The sequence below is a fragment of the Conger conger genome, chromosome 6 (assembly GCF_963514075.1).
Source record: "Conger conger chromosome 6, fConCon1.1, whole genome shotgun sequence".
Taxonomy (NCBI): Eukaryota; Metazoa; Chordata; class Actinopteri; order Anguilliformes; family Congridae; genus Conger; species Conger conger.
This window is the reverse complement of record NC_083765.1, coordinates 6,817,515-6,841,331: the sequence shown is the minus strand read 5'-3', so window position 1 is coordinate 6,841,331 and position 23,817 is coordinate 6,817,515. Positions and strand designations below refer to the sequence as shown.

Below are 23,817 nucleotides of genomic sequence, written 5' to 3'. Positions count from 1 at the left end.
ACTTTTAGCTAACGGCTGAAAGAACGGCTGAGAGATCTTGGGTCCTACCACAGGGTGAACGTTCTTTGGTATTCCAGTCATCTGCGTGAAGATTAAGATTGATTTCAGTGTCTTCACATTGAAATGAAATGCGTTTTCATGCATGATTAAAAAAATCCATAAAAGAATAAATAAAATCATCTGAGTGAATTTGCTATTTGGAAATTACATTTTAAAAGCAGAATTGCATTACTTTTTGTGATAGACCTCATGTATCTGAGGGAATTACTGTAGATCAAGCAGTGTTCATGTACACACGTACGCACACACATACACACACAAACATGTGTTCACAGTTATTCTCTTTTCTCTGTGTTGTACTGTTCATTTGTTAATGTAGAATGAGTATAATGATATGTTATGGGGCTTTTTGTGCTATGTAAATGCAGAATCTCAGGTTCTGGTAAAAATAGATAAGCACGTGGATGCAGCGAAGGGCAGACCGGTCCTGAGGTGCTTCAGTGACACAGCGGGACACAAGAGATGAATTACATCAACGCTGCACATTTCCCTAATTAACCGAATGTCATGAGCTCACATGACTCATACTCCTGGTAAAAAATGTCAAGAAAGTCCATCAGGAGAAGCATCGCCAACAGGTCTCCTTTTTAAAATCCGGAGAACTTCTAATTGGTTCACACTCTGCGATTGACAGCATAAGGTGGCTGAATCTACCACACTACGCAGTAAAAAAAAGTCCAGTGTTAATTATAGTCTGACTGAGTATGTGTGAGTCCAATCAGAGTCACATACGATACTCTGTAAGAGATAGATTGAACACTTTTACTGCGTAACTGCTTCGCAAAGTGTATTCGGTCGGTGAGATCTGGTACCAGGGTACTTAGGGACTGCATTCTTGTGGAATTCACAACTCATAAAGTCAGGAAGCGTGCCCTCCATTCCACTGAGCCCAGCATTGGATTCTCCACCGAAGAATAACTTAAGAATGGACTATTATTTATTTGAAATGGTAATGCTGACTGGAAGGGCATGGAAATGATGAAACGGCACTTTGTTTTTATTTTATTTTGTCTGATGCCAATCTAGTTTGATTCATAGGTCTGTTTACTTTCCGCGGTCACACAGTTAATGAATGTCTGTTGGGTGGGAATGACGGATGTCGGACAGCGATCGCGTTTGACTACCCCACCGCTGCCCTTCCCACGTCTGAAAATAAAGCATATTTAAGCAAATAACAAAAAAAAAAAAAAAAATCATCAATGTCACCCCACAGATTTTAATTTAGTTTTGTGTTCCAGCTCAACGTGATCTTCCTGGGGATTGCGCTTTACAAGATGTTCCATCACACAGCCATCTTGAAGCCAGACTCAGGGTGCCTGGACAACATAAAGTAAGGCTGTCTCTCTCTCTCTCTCTCTCTCTGTTTTTCATCATCTCTCTATCTTTCCTCTCATGAAGCCCAGTATCTGGAACCATATCCTCTACAAGTGAGAACGGAATGCAGACACACGCAAGCACATACGAACCAAACTACCAGATGAAGAAATAAATAAATAACCATTTCCCCGCGGTGTAAATGTCAGCTCCCTTGCCCGTTTAATTTGCTTAATAGCCACCTACGCCCGTGCAGGAATAGGAATCTCCTATTAGTGTTTGGCAGTGATTTGCTCTGTCTGTGAAGTCATTAACTAGAGAAAATAAGACATCCGCCCACCTCTGATTGGCTTCGTCTTGTAGGGACAGAATTTTTAACAGGATTCCAGCATCCTGAAGATTCCTTAAACTATCTGGCAGCAGGTGGCTCGTGCGTTTTTTTCTGAGTGAAAACACAGTCAGTATAGCCCAGGAAATCGTCAATGTTTTCTGTGTGTTTGCCTCGTTCAGTACGACATGCCAGAAATGAAGTCTGGGCAGATGGCCTGGTGCCACATATTGCAGTACATGTATTGTGCAGTTATGTTTGTACAGTACTGTGTGTGGCTCAAGTGGATGATCTAACCCGGCCTCGCTGAAGATATGCGTTCAATGGCATCCATTGTTGTTTGGGATCTGTGGGTCATAATTCACCCCGTAGTCCTTGTGAGTGTATTCAGACAGTCTTTCCTTGATCGTGGACGACGGCTCTTCCTCTAGCCTATAGCAGTGTATTCTCTTAGCGCACACTGCCCTCCGAAGCCTTTTCCAACGCTGCGCGGATGCATTCGTCTTTACGACGGCGGTCTCGTACGATTTCCACCGCCGCGCCAGTCCCTGATTGTAGCCGCAACGCAGGTCATGCCAGGTCACGCACCGCACGTGGTGGATATGTTCTGACACTCTCCAGAGCCAGACCACGGCCGGGCTTAGTCTGAAGACGACCTTCATCCCGACCTTCACCCTCAATGAGAGGCTGAGTGCGGGCGGGTTAATCTCTCATCATTAACGAGCGTTATTCCATAACATCTCTTTTCAGGGTCAGACGGATAAATAGTGTGGTGTTTATGGTAATATGGATCCTAATTGCCTTCTTAGCCTGTGGCAGTATTGTAGGTCTTCTTTTTAATTAGGAAGCCTATGTGTGATACTCATTTTGGGCAAGGCATGCGCTAATGGCATTTAGTCTCATACGTTTCGTACATTTTCGAAATTTCTTAAATGGATGTCAACCAATCAGTATGCACGGAGCACACAGCTAACTCCTCACACTAATCTATACTGATCTGTGCTCCAAACGGACTCTCCATGCAGTCAGCTAACACGAGCATGGCTTATTCCACATGTCCTTTTGACTTTTTATTCAGTCTAGTTTACAGGAATTCTCCTTCCAATATGCATATACTGTGATTTTCACTTAAGTTAATTTAAATGAATTGCTAGTTATCAAAGGCATCTTAGTGTATAGGGAAACTAGAGTGTCTGTGTAATCGAATCGTTTACCGAGACATATCTAATCATTTAATTAAATGAATCACATTCATAGTTATGTTACATTTCTCAAGTGATCTTAAATATCATTATTATTATTATTATTATTAGTAGTAGTAGTAGTAGTAGTAGTAGTAGTAATAGCAGTATTAGTAGTAGCACCAATAGTAAAGATAGCTTTGAAAGTTAAAGCTACAGTATGTGTAGAATGTGTAATACTTCAAAAACCGTTCATCAAAACCAAGTAACAGCAACAAAGTTGTACAATTTCAACAACTAATATACACTCACTGAGCACTTCACATGTCTTTCCCATTCGGACATTTGGTCTGAAAAACAGCTGAACCTCTTGACCCATGTCTGCATGCTTTTATGTATTTAGTTGCTGCCACATTGTTGGCTGATTAAATATTTGCATTAATAAGCTGGTGTCCAGGTCTACCTAATAAAGTGCTCACTGAGTGTATATTTGCAGTGAAACATCATGTGATCTGTAATGGTTCTTAGACCCCCCCCCCTCACAGACATCGCCGTCTACCGGAAAGGCACTGACACCATTTCCTTTCAAAAGTGCTTTAAAGTTACAGGAGAAATTGCTGAATGCAGTAATCAATACGCAATGGAAGACTATATAATAAGCAGATACTGCAGCTGAATCATTCATTAGATTACCGAGGGCCATCCATTTGGGGGGGGGGGACATAGGATAGTGTGAATTCCACATTGATCTGCGGAGATTCTCTGAGAGATCAGCTTCCTCTGTCTCTGTCTCCTTCCTCCGAGGGTGCGTTCCAAATTCAGGGGGAAATGGAGGACCGAATTATTCTCTCAACAGTTTTCGCGTTTGAATATGCCCGATTATTTCTTAAAACGACGCCTATAAATCCAACAGTCCTGAATAATACATGGCAAATTACCCGGCAGCGTAATGTCATTAAATTATGTATTAGTTTTGATGTTTGAATATCTTCAACCCTGACACCTTTTTTTCTGACCCCCCCCCCCCCCCACTTCTACCAAAGTGTTCTGCTGTTGCCATGTGCGTTGCCATGCGCAAGCCTTCCCCTTATTGTAAATAAACGATGTTCATCGATAATGCAAACAACCCAAGTCTGATCATTGCTGAAGAAGGTTTGCGACCCGGGAACCGTTACTGCTGTCTTCCCTCAGAACACACACCCGCACAGGTGAACACACACCCGCACAGGTGAACACCCACCCGCACAGGTCAGCACACAGTGCTTTCCGCCCGCAAGTGTCTCTGCTCTGCACAGACGGTCTGCCGCTGTCTAATCCTGACAGAGGGACCTGTAAAACCTCTCTCATTCCCGGAGAGATTTCAAACCCTTGCTGTTCGTGCTGTGTCGTACAATCTCGAGGATGGTAGTTCTGGTGAAAGAAATTGCGAGGATCTTTCCGGATGACACCTGTACCGTTGCCCTCTACCCAAAGGCAAAGATTGCCCAATGAGTCATGCTCTTATCATAAGGTGGTTTCTGTTGAAATGGGACTAATATTACGCTTTGTGATGAAGGTGATTTTTTTGAAAGTGTTCAGCTCATACTTTCAGCTACTGAACCAACTAACGTCCTAAAATCAGGACTGCGAGCAGACGCAGCCATTGAAATTCATGTCAGATTTCTCATAGTAGAGGGGTGCTGTTTCATCCTGCTCAGACCGTGTTTTTGGTGTGAGATGCAGTCCAGGGCCTGGAATCACATCCTCCGCACGCCAGTGCAGTACGTCGGCTGTAGTGTCGCCCAGGGATGTAGAGTTGTCATCTCCTCAGACGCCAGCGGTCTCCGGTGCCCTTTGACCTCTGGCCATTCCGATGCCCGGGGGGGCTCCGTGTACTGCTCTGATGCAGTGACCATAGAGTGCAGCTCTCAGAATACAGGATGAGGAGCAGGGACGCCTGGGACAGCAGGCCTCCCAAGATAGCACGCAGTTGCTCACCTCTCCCAAACTGACGGAGAAGTCTAAGAAGAAATGGCTTTGACTTACAGGAACCGTTGGACGTTCACAGTTTTGGTGAAAAGCAAGAATAAGAAAGGATAAGAACAGATCCTTAATCCCAGGTTCCTTCCGTCAAAGTCCCGAGGTCACATGCAAGAGGCATGTGTTCCCATTCCCTAAAATGTAGACAGGATGATTTCAAATTACTAGTATAGCATTGGACCTGAATTATGACACAACCCTTGCATGTTTGTTTTGCTATTCCATTTCTTATTTAACTGTTTTATCTTTTCTTTTGTTTGCTTCCTCTCCCTCCTTTTCAGCTGTCATTATCATGGTTTTCTTTTTTTGCGGAATGCCTCTGGTAAGGTCCAATTTCCCATTCCCATCCAATCCAAATGCTGATTACATTTGGATTGGATGCTTTGTGCCGTCTCTCCCTGCCTTCCTATCCGGCTATAGAAGTCTAGTCCTCCTTCTGCTTGTTGGTTTGCTTGTTTTTATTTTATTTTGGCTCGCTTGTTTTGTTTTTGTTGTGTTGTACGTGAGAAAGGTCATTCGTTCTAACCACTGGAGTTTTGCTTTTAGATTGCCCTAAATGTTATGAATATGAATGCAAATCACTCGGTTACGTGTGTGACTCAAAATTAAGGACAGTGGCGTTTTAGATGTAGTGAATTTGGCCAAAACTGTGGTCTTGTCAGTCAGGGGCAGGGCCAGGGTTGGGGCCTGATTTGATTGGTCCCCTCAGTGCTCCTCTCCTGTCACTTACCGCTTTAAAGCACTTCATTCGTCCCTTTTGAAGAATTGTGGATTTAACAGTTTGACTCCTCTCACATCTTCCCTGTGGGAAGGGCACGGCGCTTTGGTATACATTACCTGGCTGATTGATTCACCTGGGAGAAGCAGTAGTCTGAATGCAGCATAATCTTGTTTTAGTTTTTTTGCTCTGGTCGTGTCTAACGCAGCTGCTGGCACCAGTGCCTACTGTAAGATGCAGTGTGTTATCTCTCGACATGGACAAATCTCTCATTTTACTCAGAATGAACTGAATATACGTCAATCAGCAAGATCTCTGTTTTATTAGCCAACTACTTTTGCTTCGGGTGTGAAATAACACAGCGGCATTGAAGTCAAAGCCCAGACTTTCAGTTTGCCATGGTCATGTCGTGTATACATTTCTTCAAAAGTATAGAGATAAAACGGCAAAAGGTGTCTCTCATCTGATATTTACGGGGCTCACCGCACTGCAACAGTTTGGACCCTCTCTACAAATTGCGGCGCTCTATAAATAAACATCCAACAATCACTACCAATGAACTACATCAACCTTCAGATTCATGCGCTGTGTGTCTAAAATCCTTGTGATTTTTTTTTCCAACCAAAATTGACTCGAGTTTTTTATTTTGAATAAAGCAAATGCTTTCATTATTATTATTTAGTATTTTTTGCATTACCCCGGCGTCGCTGCTAAGACGGTGGGCTGGGTGAGCGAGCACTCGGGCGATCGGAGCGTTGCTCATCGAACGCTTAAAGTCTTCTTTATTCAAAGGCACCAAGCTGTGAGAATCTGCGAGCGTTTAGCACACCTTCAGTGTCATCGACGCTCACAGGTTTTTGTTTTTTTTCCCAGGATCGCTGCAGGAACCTCTTCAGCGTCTGAAGTGACTGAGATTGCGGGAAAGTGAGCAACTTAACACCGCATTCAAAGTCACGTGTAATGAGTACAAGGGGGTTTTCGGGGGCATCAGACGCGAGCGTAAATGACTGCGAAGCCGTGGCTGTGCTGAAGCACCGGAAGGCACGAGCCCGGCTCCGGTCTTAACGCGGATGCACTCTGAGCAGTACGAGTATTTCGTTTTTTTCATTGACTTTTCATCTTTTTCTAAATTTCGGCTGCATGCATATTCATGTGTGTCACGCGTGAAAAACGTAACACGTGTTTAAAATCGGCTGCTCGGGGGGGAGCGGAAAAGGCCAAGGGCATTCTGGGTAGATTGAATAAATGCTTCAATAAATCCCTCAGAGAAAAAAAATAATAATAATTACCCTTGACAAGATGTTGGTCTGCATTCTATGAACATCTTTTCTAATTTTTGTCTTTGAACTCCCGATTAAGCCCAATTACGCGATTTTCAGAAATGTATTTCCTTTCCACCAGCGCAGTTTGTATATTTTTTTGCAATTACCACAATTAATGAAAATTTTAATGGAAAAAAAATCAAATTTAAAGTTTAGAATAAAATCATTGCTGATGAATGTTTCTCCACGCAGGGGAAATGGTGAAAAAAAGACTGCACTGTTTTTCAGTGTTTTTCAATCTTTCTCTTACTGCTTCAGTTTGTGCTGGGTGTCCGACTAAATAAACCTGAATTACTGACTCAAATGATAAATGATCCTGCAGCTCACGTTCCACTATGATTTACTCTGCCCAGAATTCAATCTGATTAGCGTGCTAACTGTCCCTAGCAAAATCCATTTAAAGGCCCAGAGTCAATGCATTGCGTACAAGAATTACCCCTTTATTATTTTAATGTGTATTTTTAAATATATTATTTTTTAATCTAAATCTAATCTAAATAATCTATTTTTTCTAATTGCTTCTCGTTGTATTTTGACAAAGGTAAATGCCTGTTAGCGTAATATTGATGACACAATACTGTAGTACTCAGCAAACAGAATGGCTACTACCTTCTTGTTTCGTTTAGCGCAATCTTTTATATTATGTATATAAAAATACAAGGCGGCCTGTAGTGTAGTTGTCAAGGTACATGACTGGGCCACCCAAGGTCGGTGATTCTAATCCCGGTGTAGCCACAGTAAGATCCAGCCTCTGCCATTGGGCCCTTGAGCAAGGCCCTTAACCCTGCGTTGCTCCAGGGGAGCATTGTCTCCTGCTTAGTCTAATCAACTGTACGTCGCTCTGGATAAAAGCGTCTGCCAAATGCCAATAATGTAATGTAATGTATTTTATTTGCATTTATTTTTTTACTCAGCAGCAGCAGGCGAATAGCATTGTTTGTGTACATTAAGAATGCATAGCGGCAGCCAGTATAATCGTATTCGTCGGACACGATATGAAGACCGAAAGCAGTTGCATACGTATGCAACAGTTAAAAATGCCTATAATTGGGTAGCCAGCCCAACACACTACATCATGCTAGCATCCGTCCTAACAGCGATGGGTAAGGACACATTAGCTGCTGAATTTAATGAAGTTGGCTGTGCGTATTAGCGCGACTGTTGTGTCTGCGGCTCAGTGCTAATTGATGCTGGTGTTGGGCCGCGTGTTTTGGACAAGTGAAAGGGGAATCACTGAGGTCATTAGGACGGATAGCACTCTGCAGGTGCTCCTGCTGCCCTGTTGCCTGGAGACACTTTCGCTGTTTTCTTTACCCCCACACTGCCATCATAATTAATGGGGGCCTTCTCTTGCAGCTGGCAATGTGAAATCTAAAAAACCCCCAAAGTAACTTGAGAATTTGTTGTTTTGCTTTGTTGCTTTTTTTTTTTTTTTTTTTGTTGCCCCCAATTTATTTTGTCACCTCTTGTCACATTTACAGTTGCTTTGTTGGCCATTTTTCTTTCTATTTTGAGTATGAACATAGTATGGAGTGAGCTGATTGTGGGGCTGTTGGTACAGCTGTTAATGGGCATTTAAGGCACTGTTCTAATGTATGGGTGAGCCGTAATGGTCTGGTATCACACGTGCTCCCAGCCTCCACTGTGGCTAGTAGCCCTGCAGGGCGGTGCACGATTGGCTGTAGCTTCTCCCATGGAAGGGAGGCCTTCAGTCAGCCAGGATTGCTGGTATGTGTCCTCCTCCAGTGAGAGTCTGTGCAAGCCTGGCTTGTACACTGTGGTAAATGGTAAATGGTTGGCATTTATATAGCGCCTTTATCCAAAGCACTGTACAATTGATGCTTCTCATTCACCCATGTATACACACACTCACACACCAACGGTGATTGGCTATTGGCTGCCATGCAAGGCACCGACCAGCTCGTCAGGAGCATTTGGGGGTTAGGTGTCTTGCTCAGGGACACTTCGACACAGCCCGGGTGGAGGAACGAACCAGCAACCCTCCGACTGCCAGACGACTGCTCTTACTGCCTAAACCATGTCGCCCCACTTGTGGTGTGATAAGAAGTGGTCGTCTGACATCACGTGTTTCAGAGGAGAGGCGGAATGGTTTCAGCAATGCGATTGGGCATTCCTAAATAGGGAAAATGCAGAAAAAAAAAAAAAAGACATTTCTCATTCCCTTTCTCATTCAGTTTCGTTCCAGTACTCTTGGCAGGGTCTAGAAGTTCACAGTAGTAGAATGCCTTAATTGGGTGTTAGCACAGTGTTGCATGTGATATGTAAAACAAGTTTAATTAATGATCTTTGTTTTGATGGTAACAATTCATACCTTGACAGAAAAAGCAAGAAAAAAGGTCTAATTGTGGTTTTGTATACGCTGAAAGTGCTCTTTCTTATGGATGATCATATAGCCCACGAGTTTCATTTCAATTTCAGTGTTCATTACGTATTTATTTTAATCCTCATCTGGCTTTGAGAAAACGCTTCCCCTGCTCAGACCAGAGCTGTTTTATCTTATCCTAGTTTCCAGCATAGCGGAGCCAACTGCATTGGGTAATTGCCATCCTCAGCAGTCCATTTTGATTGATATGGGATCGTTTATATGTTCTCGTCATTAACGTAATAAATCACTTATTCCTTTGCACCTGGCCCTCCGCTTGAAAGAGTGGTGGCAGACATACCGGTATTTATTGGAATGTACGCGCGATGATTACGGCCAACACCTGCAGCTCACACACAAAATTGCTGTTTAAGCGAATGAAATATCAGCTGGGGAGAATGCAGCACTGACATTAGAGTGAACGAGCAGCGCTTTTCAGGGCTTTCTACGCACACCGCTCCACGCGCCGTCCTCTCCAAGCACGCTATCGTGCCCCGGAGGCTACAGGCTACAGATAGCACACAATTATTATTCGATAATTGGAATGTGTCATACATGTGAATTTCGTGTTTCGTGATGCAACGTGCCTTGAGAAGGCCTACGTGCTGTCAGTGGGCAAATACGGAGATGGGGAACCTGAGCACATCCGATGTGCGTGAAGCACTCAGAAACCCCTAACAGATGCTAAAATGTGCTTCTGAACGGCTTTTATTGGACGCGGACAGATGCACGGACCTTCAGACACGCTGAGACTAATGCACTGAATCAGAGGCAAGGCACACAAGAGCGATTAGTTGTAATTGCACCTTGTTTGAAGCATTAAAGTATTTGCAATTTAATGAGAGCTGATCTTCTCTGTTGCACCTAATTTAATTTTCTTCAATGTTTCGACACGGCAATACAAAATACAATGCATGCGTAGCGTATGGAAGGAAACAGCTGTGGAAGTGGAAGCCACGATGAGACGCATTTTTATCAATTATATATTCATGTGTGCATTTATTCATTTTGTGACATACAGGGCCCGTCGTACTATGCTTTCATAAGGCAATGTTAAAACAATTATGAGTTTCCCCAATGAATCTTCATTGTTTTCCCATATTAATTACAGGAGAAATAAAATCGGTACACACCTGCGCAGGATGGATCCAAACTCAAGCTATTCTTTTTTTCTCAGACCTGTACCATTCTCACTAGACAATATTTTTGTACAGCTGTGCTCACTTAAGTTTTATTTTTATTTTTTCTCAAGTAGGGCGGATATGCATCAAGATGTGTCTCCTCTTGCACACTGCTTCACAATTGGGTTTTTCAGAAGCAAATTTGCCATATCCGCTGTTAAGATCTGTATTGCACATTATCCGTTTCGCTGCTGGGTCGATTGAGTGCAGTTGTGGAATATGTAGAAATAGGGATTTGACGTTTTTAAGAAATTAGTGCTGTGTATATACACTTGGCAAGGAACCCGAACTGCAGGCAGAGATATAGCGCTTCAGGGAATAGGGAGCAGTGATGAGAAAAGCAGGAAAGTGAGGGATTGAGAAAGGAGGGAGAGGTAGTGGAGCAGAGGAAAGGAAGCAAGGATATGCCTGGGGAGGAGGGGGGAGAAAGAGGGGATGAGATAGAGGGATGAGATAGAGGGCGTTTCAGGTTGAAGGTGCGGAGGGACCTCGGTAGGGAGGGGATTAGAATGTACCGGAACTGCCACCATACCCTGTCAATGTCCTGGCACCGGGGAGTATAAGGCACACACAGTGGGCATGAGTTCTGCTCAATTCAGTCCGTTTCAGACAATAATAATGAGCGGTGCACCCTAGCATTAACCATATCCCCTTTTCTTTGTCTAATTTATGTATTATCTCTCGAGTTCTCGGGGCCCGGGGGCTGGTGTTTTGCTGACGTGGCGTAAGTCAAAAGTTTGGGGGGGGAACAAAGCCCGCTGATGAGAATGCACACCCCCCCCGAGCGTGGACTCCCGTTCCACAGCGGGGAATGTGGGGTAAGTCATTTAGCAGTGAAGGAAAACAGAGTGCTGAACAGAGTGCCCCGGTGACGCATGACAATTATGTATGTGCACAACAGGAGTACTCGCGTTTGACCTCTTCATTTAGTCGAGCCAGGGACACTCTTTCACTCCGTGTATTCAAGGGCTTTATTTAATGGAGAAAGCATGAACCCACTTTCGCTGACCCACTGGGGAAGAAGCATAAATATAAATGGAGATTTCATTGTACGGCACGTGGCCAACACTGGCGTGGCGACTAGGTTTTCAGCGTGCAAATGGGACCGGATGTGCAGTTAGACGCATTAGATAACGCGGATAGTCGTAAGTGATGGTGATAAGCCGGGGAGATACGATTGTTTTTTCATATCAAATGAAGTCATTTTATTCACTGCTAGCAAACGGCGTATCTTCTGATGTCCCGATTGTGAAGTAAAATATGCAAATTACGAAATGTCAACAAACATCCCTGAGGGTGTAATGAAATAAGCAAATTCATCAACCTATTTTCAAAAAGCCAGATGAAATATGGTTGATTTAAAAAAAAAGTATGTTAATTGATACATTTATTTGTTTTCTCTACTGATTATAACAAGAAAGGAAAAAGATATTCTGTGTGCTTTCTACACATGTGTTTGTGAGGAAATGCTAATTTATGAACCTGATCGACACTCTTCTACATGATTGCATCCCAGCTACATACAGATTTCTTGAAGGGCACAAACCTTTAAAATGTTGTATTCATTTATTTACTAGCTCTGCAACTTGCTTTATACAGAGGTCACCTGTGCTTTATACAGAGGTCACCTGTGAAATTAAAAGGCATTTGAGTTGAAATTACAGTAATGGATGAACAAACAAACTGAATGCAAATGAATACATGATGTCAGTAAAATAATGTGTAAATACTACTTCAAGGGTGCATATAACCATAGAGAATCATACATTTTCAGGACGCCTTCATTTTGCTAAAAATATGCATCACGTGTGTAATCTGGATGCTCCGTTAGTTCCTGTCAGGAGCGTCTTGGCTGTCAGATCCCTCCACCATCCCCACCTGTCCCATCTGCCCCATTTCCGCTGGCCTGTAGCTGCAATAAGCAATTTCCTACCTGTAGCTGGAAGCCAACCCAAAAAGAAAAAAAGAAAAATATGTCCACTAATCTCAAACCTGGCAAGAGAGTAATCAGCGACACGGTGCACTCCCCGCTGGGAGGTGAGGGAGAGTGTCAGGCTCTTCATCTCCCAGCACGGCGCACACGCAGCCTTTGTGAAGTATCGCAGAAGATTGCGGCGGCCGTCTTTGATTTCCTGCGGTATCAACGGCAGCTCCAGACAAAAGTTTCCGAGAGTGAGAGAGGGAAATGGGAACGCTCTAACCTTTAGTTTCTACAAAGGGTCAATCTCGCTGCTTAAGTTGAGTGAATGTGGGCAAAGATTATCAAATCCATCTCCTTTTCCTTCCCCCCCCCCCCCCCCCCATCTCTCAATCTCTCTGATGGCATTTTTGTCTTTTGCTCAGTCCCTCTTCCTCTCTCTATCTCTCTCACTCTTTCCGATTGCTGCCAACTCAGTTCATCAGATTAATTGGTCTCACAGCCGCAGAGAAACAGAGACGGGGGAAGATGGACTGACCTTTTGAGGGAAATGACAAATTGTAATGGATTTTTTAAGGAAGTTTCCACTCCACAGGGGGTGCACAACATATCATAGTCACTGGGCTTTTGACTGGGGGGGAAAAAAAGACAATGTAGACATCTAAGTAAGAAAGTACACGGTCACATTGAAAGCAAGGTACGAATAATCAACATCTGTTGTCCACAAGGTTAGAGCTGAAATGAGTGTTTGAACAGAGAATAGCTCACCCTGCTGTTTGTCTTGCAGATCCTGGGTGATCGGTGCGATCGCACTGCTCTGTCTGCTGGGCCTGACCTGGGCGTTTGGGCTGATGTACATCAACGAGAGCACAGTCATCATGGCTTACCTTTTCACAATATTCAACTCACTACAGGGGATGTTCATCTTCATATTCCACTGCATTCTGCAGAAGAAGGTACGTTTCTGACGCCGATCACTCGATTCGATGGCGTGTGTGCGTATTTTATAGGGCGGCCTGTAGCGTAGTGGTTAAGGTAAAGGACTGGGACACGCAAGGTTAGGGGTTCTAATCCCAGTGTAGCCACAATAAGATCCGCACAGCCGCTGGGCCCTTGAGCAAGGCCCTTAACCCTGCATTGCTCCAGGGGAGGATTATCTCCTGCTTAGTCTAATCAACTGTACGTCGCTCAGGATAAGAGCGTCTGCCAAAATGCCAATAATGTAAGTCGTTGTGTGCTGTGTGGAATAATGATGTTTTGCTCTGTTGGCTTCGGGTAGCAGTGAGAGCCGGGTGCGTGGTCGTACACCTGCGTGGTCGTACAGAGACCTTTTGAGGAGAGCGGGCTCTCAAGGTGTGAAACGCGGTTTAACGACGCCCGTTTATTGTACAGAATATATTTTTACAGAAATCAAATGAATTATGAATTAATGACGGCTGTAATGACAACTCAAATGTAATTATTTTTAGATTAAATCAAAGGGGGCATGTTGAGCACTTGGGTGCGTGATAGGTTTACAAACACCCGCCCCCCAGCACATGCATTATGGGAAGTATTCAGCAGATAAATAGGAGGTGAGGGGCTGAGGGGGGCTAGTGCATAAGCCCATCGTGCATTTCAGTCGTACGCGCGTTCACAAGTACACGGCGTGACGCCCGTGGGTCCAGTGGTGTGAGGATGGACACAGCGATAAAGGTTAAAGTGCGTTACTGGGCTCTTCCAGGGCACGTGCTGTGTCTTCGGTCTTCAGGGGAGACGGGGGGGGGGGGGGGGGTTACGACCACACACCCTGGAACAACACAATGAGACACTGAACTGCTTCTTATTCCATTAAGGGAAATGTATTACTGACATTATTCTGTAAAAATGGGCTTTGCTGTGTCAGCAAGCGCGGGTCACAATGAGCAAAATGAGCCTGATTAGAGGAGGAAAGATATTCTGTGTATCTTTCAGCACAGTGTATAGTTGTGGGGCTTAATTTGAATGGTGGAATGCACAGGCAGGCATACATACGGGTATATGAAGAAACATGAAGATATGTTTTCCAGTAATATATCTCTAATATAATGAATGTCATGCTTATTAAAACAGCAGGCGGGCAAACACACAGTCTCCTCTCTCTGATACAGTACAGCATATACAGAAGCATTGATCAAACTATAAATGTGCAATGTAGTAAAACATCTCTGTTCTCTGAGACCTGCAGTGCATAATGTCAGCGACTAACTCAAATGAATTTCACTGTCTGCAGTAGCCTTGTAAAAGTAAAATAAAATTAATAAGAAAACGTGTGTGCTAATAATAAAATAGTCCCAGACAAAAATGTATGAATGGCATTTGGTGTTGTGTTGGGATTTTATTACAGCCTAAGTGTGTTCTTCTTGCCGTGAAAAATTGATTTTAGCTTTGATGTTGGTAAGCGAAGTGTCCTCCATGGCTTTGTTTTTTGGGTGTAATAAACTGTGAAATGCCCATGGTCTAGGCAGGCCATTATTTCCACTAGTGCACAGGGCTTAACTCTTTGAAGAGTAAAAAAAAAAAAATTGTATTCTGATTCATAAATCCATCATTGCTTTCGATTACATTAGATTACATTATTGGCATTTGGCAGACGTACAGTTGATTAGACTAAGCAGGAGACAATCCTCCCCTGGAGCAATGCAGGGTTAAGAGCCTTGCTCAAGGGCCCAATGGCTGTACGGCTCTTATTGTGGCTACACCGGGATTAGAACCACTGACCTTGTGTGTCCCAGTCATTTACCTTAACCACTACGCTACAGGCCGCCCACAAGTGATTGTTACATCAGCAGTTAAGAAAATTCGAATCACGTACAGTATTTGTGATATTACACATCGAAGGGCTAATGATGATGCTCTATCTCTGAGAATTTCAGAGCAGAGGTGGTCAATGGGTCTCTGGGCCTTGGTTATTAGCTATAAATCCAGCTGGACAATGATCTAAAATGTGTACAGGGCTGCATTCGAAAAAAGATTCATTACATTGCACTACTGCCATGGACTGTAGCAGACACTATCCAGAGCAACATAGAGAACTTGAGCATCTTTACATTTTATCCATTCCTACAGTAGGATATATACTGAACTCAGGTTACATACCTTGCCCAAGGGTACAAACGGAAGTACCCTACCTCATTTCAATTTTGCTCTTGATAAGGTTGGCCGGTCTTAGTACCCTGAATGTATATGTCATGTACAGTAAACATAAAACGTAACACACAGTATTTTGTGGATGGTGAATTCCATGTTTAACCCTCCAGCAACATTTCACATACACAAATGACCAAACGGGGTCAGTATGACAAAAGTAATGCGAAAAATGGATAGATTTTTTATTATTATGATTATTATTATTATTTAAAGCTAAAGTGGCAAAGCAGAGTGGACGTGTACTAATGGAGTGTGTGTGCGTGTGTGCATGCGTGCGTGCGTGTGTGTGTGTCTGTGTCTGTGTCTGTGTGTGTGTGTGTGTGTGTCTGTGTGTGTGTGTGTGTGTGTGTGTGTGTGTGTGTGTGTGTGTATGCGTGTGTGTGTCTGTGTGTTTGTGTGTGTGTCTGTGTGTGTGCGTGTCTGTGTGTGTGTGTGTGTGTGTGTCTGTGTCTGTGTGTGTGCGTGTCTGTGTGTGTGTGTATGCGTGTGTGTGTCTGTGTGTTTGTGTGTGTGTGTGTGTGTGTGCGTGCGTGCGTGTGTGTGTGTGTCTGTGTGTATGTGTGTCTGTGTGTGTGTGTGTGTGTGTGTGGTGTGTGTGGGGGTGTGTGTGCGTGTGTGTGTGTGTGTGGTGTGTGTGGGGGTGTGTGTGTGTGTGTGTGTGTGTGTGTGTGTGTGTGTGTGTGTGTGTGTGTGTGTATGTGTGTGTGTGTGTGTGTGTGTGTGTGTGTGTCTGTGTGTGTGTGCGTGTGCGTGTGCGTGTGCGCGTGCGCGTGTGTGCCTCTGTAGGTGCGTAAGGAGTACGGGAAGTGCCTCCGCACGCACTGCTGCAGTGGGAAGAGTGTGGAGACCTCCATCACGTCCGGGAAAAGCACTGCCTCACGTACGCCCGGGCGCTACTCCACAGGGTCACAGGTAGGGGGTGCTCTTTCTGACCCCCTCTCTCTCTCTCTCTCTCTCTCCCCCCCCCTTTTTTCTATTCTGTCTTTCTCCCCATCCACCAAGTTTGGAGCCGTTAGTGGCCTATTCTCTTTCGTAAATTGGGCCTGTCAAAGAAGGGACTGATGGGGGATTTGTAAATCCCTCTGCCTGCACTTTAGACTGATTGACACGTGTAGTGTTGGTGTCTGGCTGAAATGGAATGAGCTCCATTTTGAATCGGTCATCAGCGAATGTCAAGTGACACTGTCGGTGAATGCATGAATATTTTCTTTTTTTAAATAGTTGTCTGCCGAGTTTCTCAATTTTGGAATGTCTAATTCATTTAATGGCCTGACTCATTGCTTTAGGTGTGTATAGAATAGCTAGCGTGGCCTCCAAACTGTGTTCAGCGCGGTGCTGCTTTCCTCGACAGTCTTCCTAATCTCATCCAACGCGTCGAAGGGAGCCCTTCTGACAGCAAGCCTCCTTCCGTGATTGACAGTATGGTCAAATGTTTATCTCCCACCCACAGAAAGCACTGGAACAGTCTGCAATTGATTCGGTAGCATGACCATGCCAATGCACCACTGACAGGAGCAGGGCTGTGTGCAGTGTTAAAGAGCACCTCACACTCCGGTGGTGAAATGTATCTCTAATTAAGGGTTTGGCGGGCAACAGCATATATCATCCTTATTTATTTAAGCTTGGGAGATGTTAAGTGCTGGCTGTTAAAAGGTGGTAATTGATGGTCAAATCACTTGGTTTTAAATAAACATGCAATCACCGCAAACAACTGATGTGTGCTGCCATTCATAATTTTTGCATGTACCCAGTATGCTAAATTACGTCTCTTTGTTCCTCAAACTACGTGTAACAGTTTACACTCAAAAGCATCGTTTTGACATATTTAATTAAGCCGGGCAGCAGCAACGCATTTTGAAATGTAAATGATTTTTGCGGCAATCGGGCGGAGGCTACACGGAGCAGAGAAGCAGCGCTGGGTGTTCAGTAGGGCTGTAGCCTCTGTGTGTGTGTGTGTGTGGTTCCCCTCCCTCTCACAGTCAGGGGCTGACATGTTTTCCCCGTCACTGATACATCAAAAACACGTCTGAAAACTGCCAGAACTGAGCTGGTCAGAGAGCGCGGAACAGCCGCCGACACGTTGTCAGAAAAACTCCTCGCATCGGCGTGCGGTGTTGACGGGTAACCGGATCCAGATCACTGTGAATCTTCCTGCAGGCATGTGGCCAGATTGAGAAATGAGAAGGCCCGGATTAGGCACCTTTTAGAACCTGCTCCATTGATTCATACTTGTGCATGCACAGAGTAACACACTGTGCAAGTCTAGACTATAAGTATGCCCCAAGAGCACTTCTCTGTAAGGAATGTTATTTATTTTATTTTGGAACTAGTGACATTGGTGCATATTGCATCATACAATACCTACTCAGAGCTGATTCCATTTTTGCAAAATAGTATAGTTTTTTCAAAAGGAGGCAAGGTGTAAGAGAATAGCTGAGGCTGCCCAACCACTCAGGCTGTACAGTGTGGAATGTACCCTGATTATTTGCATTTACATGTTTACAAAATGTAGCTTTTGAAGCCCTACACTTTAGAACTTGTTCTTTTATAGAATGATAATGGCTAAGTAAAAATAATAATAATAACTTAAGAAGTGTATGCTGAGTAATTGGCGGTTCCCGCGGTGGGGTGATGAGCAGGCTCTGGAGGACGTTGGCGGGCAGGTTAATGGACTTCCTGTCGCTGCGTTTGGCTCTATCCGGGCCGCGAGGCGTCAGCTCAGGCTTCGTTCCGCCGCTGTCTGCTGTCGACCCTGTCAGCGGCCCTGTCCCGGGAGCCTGGGCCCCTCGCCTCTCCTCACCCTCATCTTCTCCTCTCCTCATCCCCTCCTCTCCTCTCCCCTCCTCTCCTCATCCTCTCCTCATCCTCTTCCCTCCTCATCCCCTCTTCTCCTCTCCTCTTCCCTCCTCTCCTCTCCCCTCTTCTCCTCTCCTCTCCTCTTCCCTCATCCCATCCTCTCCTCCCCTCCTCTCCCCTCCTCTCTTCATCCCCTCCTCTCCTCTCTTCTCCTCTCCTCTCCTCTCCTCTCCTCTTCCCTCATCCCATCCTCTCCTCCTCTCCCCTCCTCTCCTCTCCTCTCTTCATCCCCTCCTCTCCTCTCTTCTCCTCTCCTCTCTTCATCCTCTCCTCTCCTCTCCCCTCCTCTCATCCTCTCCTCTCCTCTCCTCTCCAGAGCCGGATCCGGCGGATGTGGAACGACACGGTCCGGAAGCAGTCCGAGTCGTCCTTCATCACGGGGGACATCAACAGCTCGGCGTCGCTGAACAGAGGTAACGGCGTCTCTGCGTTCCCGGACCGGCGGGGCGCCGACACGTTCCCCTCTTCCCGTTGGCACATTAATGAGGTTGAGAGCGCTTGCAGCGGTAGCCCGGGTTCCTTGCAGCTCATTGCCTCATCCCCGGGTTCACACGTCCCCGACAGCTGCCCGGTATTTGCCGTTTATCATTTTTTCATTTACTCATTTATCGTGTTTATTCGTGCCCTGAGTACCGGTAATGCATTTTAAGACGACGCTTCCAGCGGCTGAATTTGAACGCCGTACGTTGAGTGACAACGCTGGGCGAGGTTTGGGGCGTAGAACGGGAACGAGAGCTCTCGTCTCAAGCGTCACCACTTATTTTTCTGCAAAATATTAGAAGGCTGTCAATTGCCAGGCGGGACTAAAAGACACAGGCAATGCCCAGAGGAAACGGTATCAGTCAAGACTTATTTCATTTATTTATCAAACCACTGATACCTGGTTTGTATCCATTAGCTGCAGTATGAAATGAGACACGTTCTCCTGAGCTGTTGCAATGCAGTTACTCGCTGGTGTACACATTTTTTAAAGAAACACTGAAACTAAACGATGCATTTACTTTACACATGCACTACAGAGTTCCGTTGTTAATAATGCTATACACATGAGCTGCTCATCATTGTATATTATACAATATATAATCTGTTGAGGTTATGAGCTGGGTTTTATGATAACATTATGTGTTAGTGTAACCTAACTCAAATACAATTTGTCTCATGTTATTTGAATTCATCTTCATCCACAAATTACATATGTGGATGTGTGCAAACGTTCATATACAGTATTACGACAGTTGGCTCCTGTCTTTTTTCCAGACAGATAGGTTGCAGTAATATAATTTCCAAAGACGGCTTAAGATGACAAAAGAAGGTTTAAACTGCACGCATCATGCAGCGCTTCATGAACTGATGCTTAGAGAGCTCTCACAGTACCCTTACCCTTACCAGTGACAATGGCACCTTTTCTCAAACACACATCATCTCTGTAGAAAGAAAATTAAAACAATCACCACCATGTTTTGAAATATGTACACTTACTGAGCACTTTATTAGGAACGCAATAAAGTACGCCTACTTATTAATGCGATTATCTAATCAGCCAATTGTGGTTGTGGATCATGCTGATTCCGGTCAGGAGCTTCAGTTCATCAGAATGGGGATGTGAGCATTAATGAATATTAATGATCAAAAGTGACTTTCACCATGGAATGAGTATTGTTTCCAGACAGGGTGGTTTAAGTATCTCAGAAGCTGCTGATCTCCTGGGATTTTTACGATTGTCTCTAGAGTAAACATCCAATGAGGGGTAGCAAAAACGGCTTGTTAAGAGAAGGTCGGAGAAGAAGGGCCAGACTGGAAGGTGACAGTAACGCAAATAACCACAAATGACAACAGTTGTATGCAGATGAGTATCTCTGAACACACAATGCATCAAACCTCTAAGTGGATAGGCTACAGCAACAGAAGACTTAATGCGTCAGAGAAATAAGTCTAATAAATACCTAATAAAGTGCTCACTGAGTGTAGATATGATTTGGACATATTGGATATTTGTGAAAAGAGCTTTCTGGTGACTCTATGTAAGGAGCACACTGAAGAATGGTGTAGGTTGATGGAAGGTGGCCCTGGACCCCTCTGTCACTATATTGGTCCGCTCCTCAGACGTTCTTAGACACTAATAAGCTGTTTGGGTGACAGATTGATGCTTTAGAGAAAGTGAGCATCAGTATCTCAATAATTATGCTCTTAAGCAAGGCGGGCCTAAGATTTCTCTCACTGATGGCAGAGGGAGGGATATAAAACAACCGTGTATGTGTGTGTGTGTGTGTGTGTGTGTGTGTGTGTGTGTGTGCATGCATACTGCTGCATATTGCAAGGGGATATTCAGTATGAGACAGCTGACAGACAGGTACTGTTACATGATCCAAAACCAACCTGCAGTCCAAAAGAAAAAGCATCGCTATAAAAAGTCATATAAAATTCAGTACTTTAAGAGCCCAAGGATGCATTCATTTCCCTAATGAATGCTAATCAGAGAGAAATGAACAGTCTGAAGTCAGGGTACTGAGGGGAATGTGTCTTGGCCATTCATTAAGGATTCTAAAGTCCATCTAGGAAAATAGGCAGTCGAGAGATGTTTTAAAAATCAAAAGAGGGAAAACGCTTAGTAAAATCAGCCTGCCGTAGAGCATCAGACCTTCAACCCTTTCAAATTTAACATTGTTTAATTATCCTGAACTGGAACCTTGATACCACACACACTATTATTAGCACAGGAGATGCATCCCATCATTAGCGTCTGAGCCCCACCTGAAAATCACGCTGTCCACCAATCACACGCAAGAGAAATCGGCGCTTAGCGCAGCGTGAAGCATTGATGTTTTGGGCTAGAGTGATTGCGGTAAAACTAGTCAAACGTTCTGCAAAGCTTCACTTATTCGGCGCATTGGTCCATATAAAATATGATAATGTGTTTCCTTTTTCTGGTAGATTTATACTCTCAAATCTGAAGTGGAGTATTAGAAAAGTGAATCTGATAGGTCTACATTGCCGCAGCAGGAAAAAGATGTTCATTAACGAGGTGACCTCAGAATTGGTCAAAATCACTTGATTTACAACAGAGCTGCGCACTACTTTAAAGCAATGAAATAAGTACCTGTTTTATCAGGCCAAACCACATCTTTGAATATACATTCATCAAAAAGACTTCAAGATTTAGTGTCTGCATAATGTACTTAATTTAGTGTCTGCAGAATGTACTCTCAAACGAATGTGAAATTGGAAGATCAGTTAATAACCCCGGTTCACCCTTAGGTCAAGCATGAAAAGGTAAGAAAATGATTCATGCTCCTCCTCATAAGCGTGTCTTTTAGATTCGTGTCTTGGCAGAGGCCCGTATATTTTGCAGTAAATGGGGAGGGTTTTTTGGATTGTGCTCATGCGTTGATGAAAAGGTAAGTTGTCTTCTGACAGCCTGTTACATGAAATTTAAAATCGGACAAACCTTTCCTCGTTAAAATAGCAGAAAAGAAATTACACCATTGAATCAGACTTCAAAAACATTCTCCGCGTGTCAGAGAAATCCGACATGGCATTTGAAAGAGAATTGGAGATCGCTAGCTCGCCGGGAGGAGGGGAGGTGGGACAAGAAGGGGAGAGTTTTAATTCCCGTCCGTGTGTCTTGAATGTATTACGACGTCACGCTGTACGTACTTGTACACTGTTGCATCGCGCTGGCTTCCATTATCTGTGTGAATGTGTGAAGGCACAGACGCGAGCATTGTGATTGTCTTCCCATTGAATGAACAAAAAAAAAAAAAGAGAGAGAAAAGAAAGAAATCATTGAAATGGCTCTGCCCTTGCCCATATATTGGTTATTAGAGTCCTGTATCCTTCAGTCTTTTCAGTTTGCTGCCACCACACCTGAAAAGGAGATTGATTGTTGGCATTTTCCTTTAGCAATGCATTTGCCTGATTGATATGTGTGTTTTCTTTCTCTGTCTCTATCTGGCTGCTGCAGGAGCCATGGCTAACCATCTTATAACTAATGCTCTCCTGCGTCCTCATGGCACTAACAATCCGTATAACACATTGCTTGGGGAATCGGCGGTCTATAACAACCCCTCTGTGAGCATGTACAACACGCAAGGTGTGCTAGCCTTTTATCCCCCCCTCCCCCTCCCCCTCCACCCCCGCCGCCCCCGCCTCCCCCCCCCCCCCAATCCTTTTGACAACCGTGTTTGATCTGGCCTTACCCAGGCGTTGGTTCCCGAACAGCTGTTTCTCAAAGGATGTGTTCCGGACAGGGATTATCGTGGCTGCCCAACTAAGAGTACTTTATTCAGATCACGCTTCGTGTTCTGGGTCCGTTCGCACTGTTGGAAGACGTATTAAATACATTACTCCATATTGATTATGTATGACCTGGTTCTGTAATGTCGCATCTGAAAACAGATAAGGAAGTGGCTAATCATTAGCTTTACCTTGTAATCATTTCGTTACAAATTGAATTTTTGTGTGAATCTTGAGTTTTTAATGGTTAAGTCTTTACATCAGCAGTTCATTATTAGTCATAGTGTATCTTTTTTCTGCTGATACACAACCTAACCTATAAAGTCATACATAATTAACCACTGCTCAATGTATGATACTGTTTTCTAACAATATAATAGGCCCTTAATACGGGATATTACCACTATTCAAGCATTAGTTCAATCTGTACTGAAACAGCATGCACACGTGGCACATTGCTGGAAAATTCCACAATTCAGTCAAATGAGTGAATCGAATCGAATCAGTGAATCAAATCAAATCAGTGATCTGACAGAGTCTTATACTGGGAGCCAGATATATCTACTGCTTCCTTTGACTGCTTAGCTGCACTTGAGGACTGTACTGCTTGTGTGCTTGTGTTTTATGTTTGTGTATGTTTGTCGTAGTCATGGTTTCAGGGATTTTGTCAACACACATGTATGGTAAGTCCTCTCAGTAATGTTGTGTCCAAGAGTCTGTTTCTATGACCTGATTATGTTTTTTTGTAATGTCTGGTTTATTTACAAATCTATACATTTCATAAGTGACTCTTCTTGGCCTGATTGATCAGTATCGCATTGCCTTCTCGACCAGTCATTTAAGTCTCTGGGTATATAAAATAACGGATATCTTATCGCTGTCTAAATACAGATAAAAATACACACAATCATTCTCAACTAGCCTGCAGTAGAAAGGAAAAGCTCAAGTGGATTATTCCCCTGGATTTAAATGAAAGCCCTGCCTGTAGGATGTACACTCACTGAGCACTTTATTAGATAGACCTGTACACCAGCTTATCAATGCAAATATTTAAGCAGCCAATCATGTGGCAGAAACAAACTGCATACAAGCATGCAGACATGGTCAAGATGTTCAGCTGTTTTTCAAACCGAATG

General features: G+C 44.0%; 1 protein-coding gene across 1 annotated transcript in view; it reads left to right on the top strand.

Moving 5' to 3' along the window:
- The window catches only part of adgrl3.1 (adhesion G protein-coupled receptor L3.1), a 202,425-nt gene that overhangs the window by 174,515 nt on the left and 4,093 nt on the right, over positions 1-23,817 (top strand). The window contains exons 18-22 of the mRNA XM_061244330.1: positions 1,299-1,390; positions 13,212-13,380; positions 16,379-16,504; positions 18,765-18,861; positions 22,410-22,538. Of these exons, the coding sequence (XP_061100314.1) occupies positions 1,299-1,390; positions 13,212-13,380; positions 16,379-16,504; positions 18,765-18,861; positions 22,410-22,538 (613 nt within the window). The remainder of the gene's footprint in view (positions 1-1,298; positions 1,391-13,211; positions 13,381-16,378; positions 16,505-18,764; positions 18,862-22,409; positions 22,539-23,817) is intronic.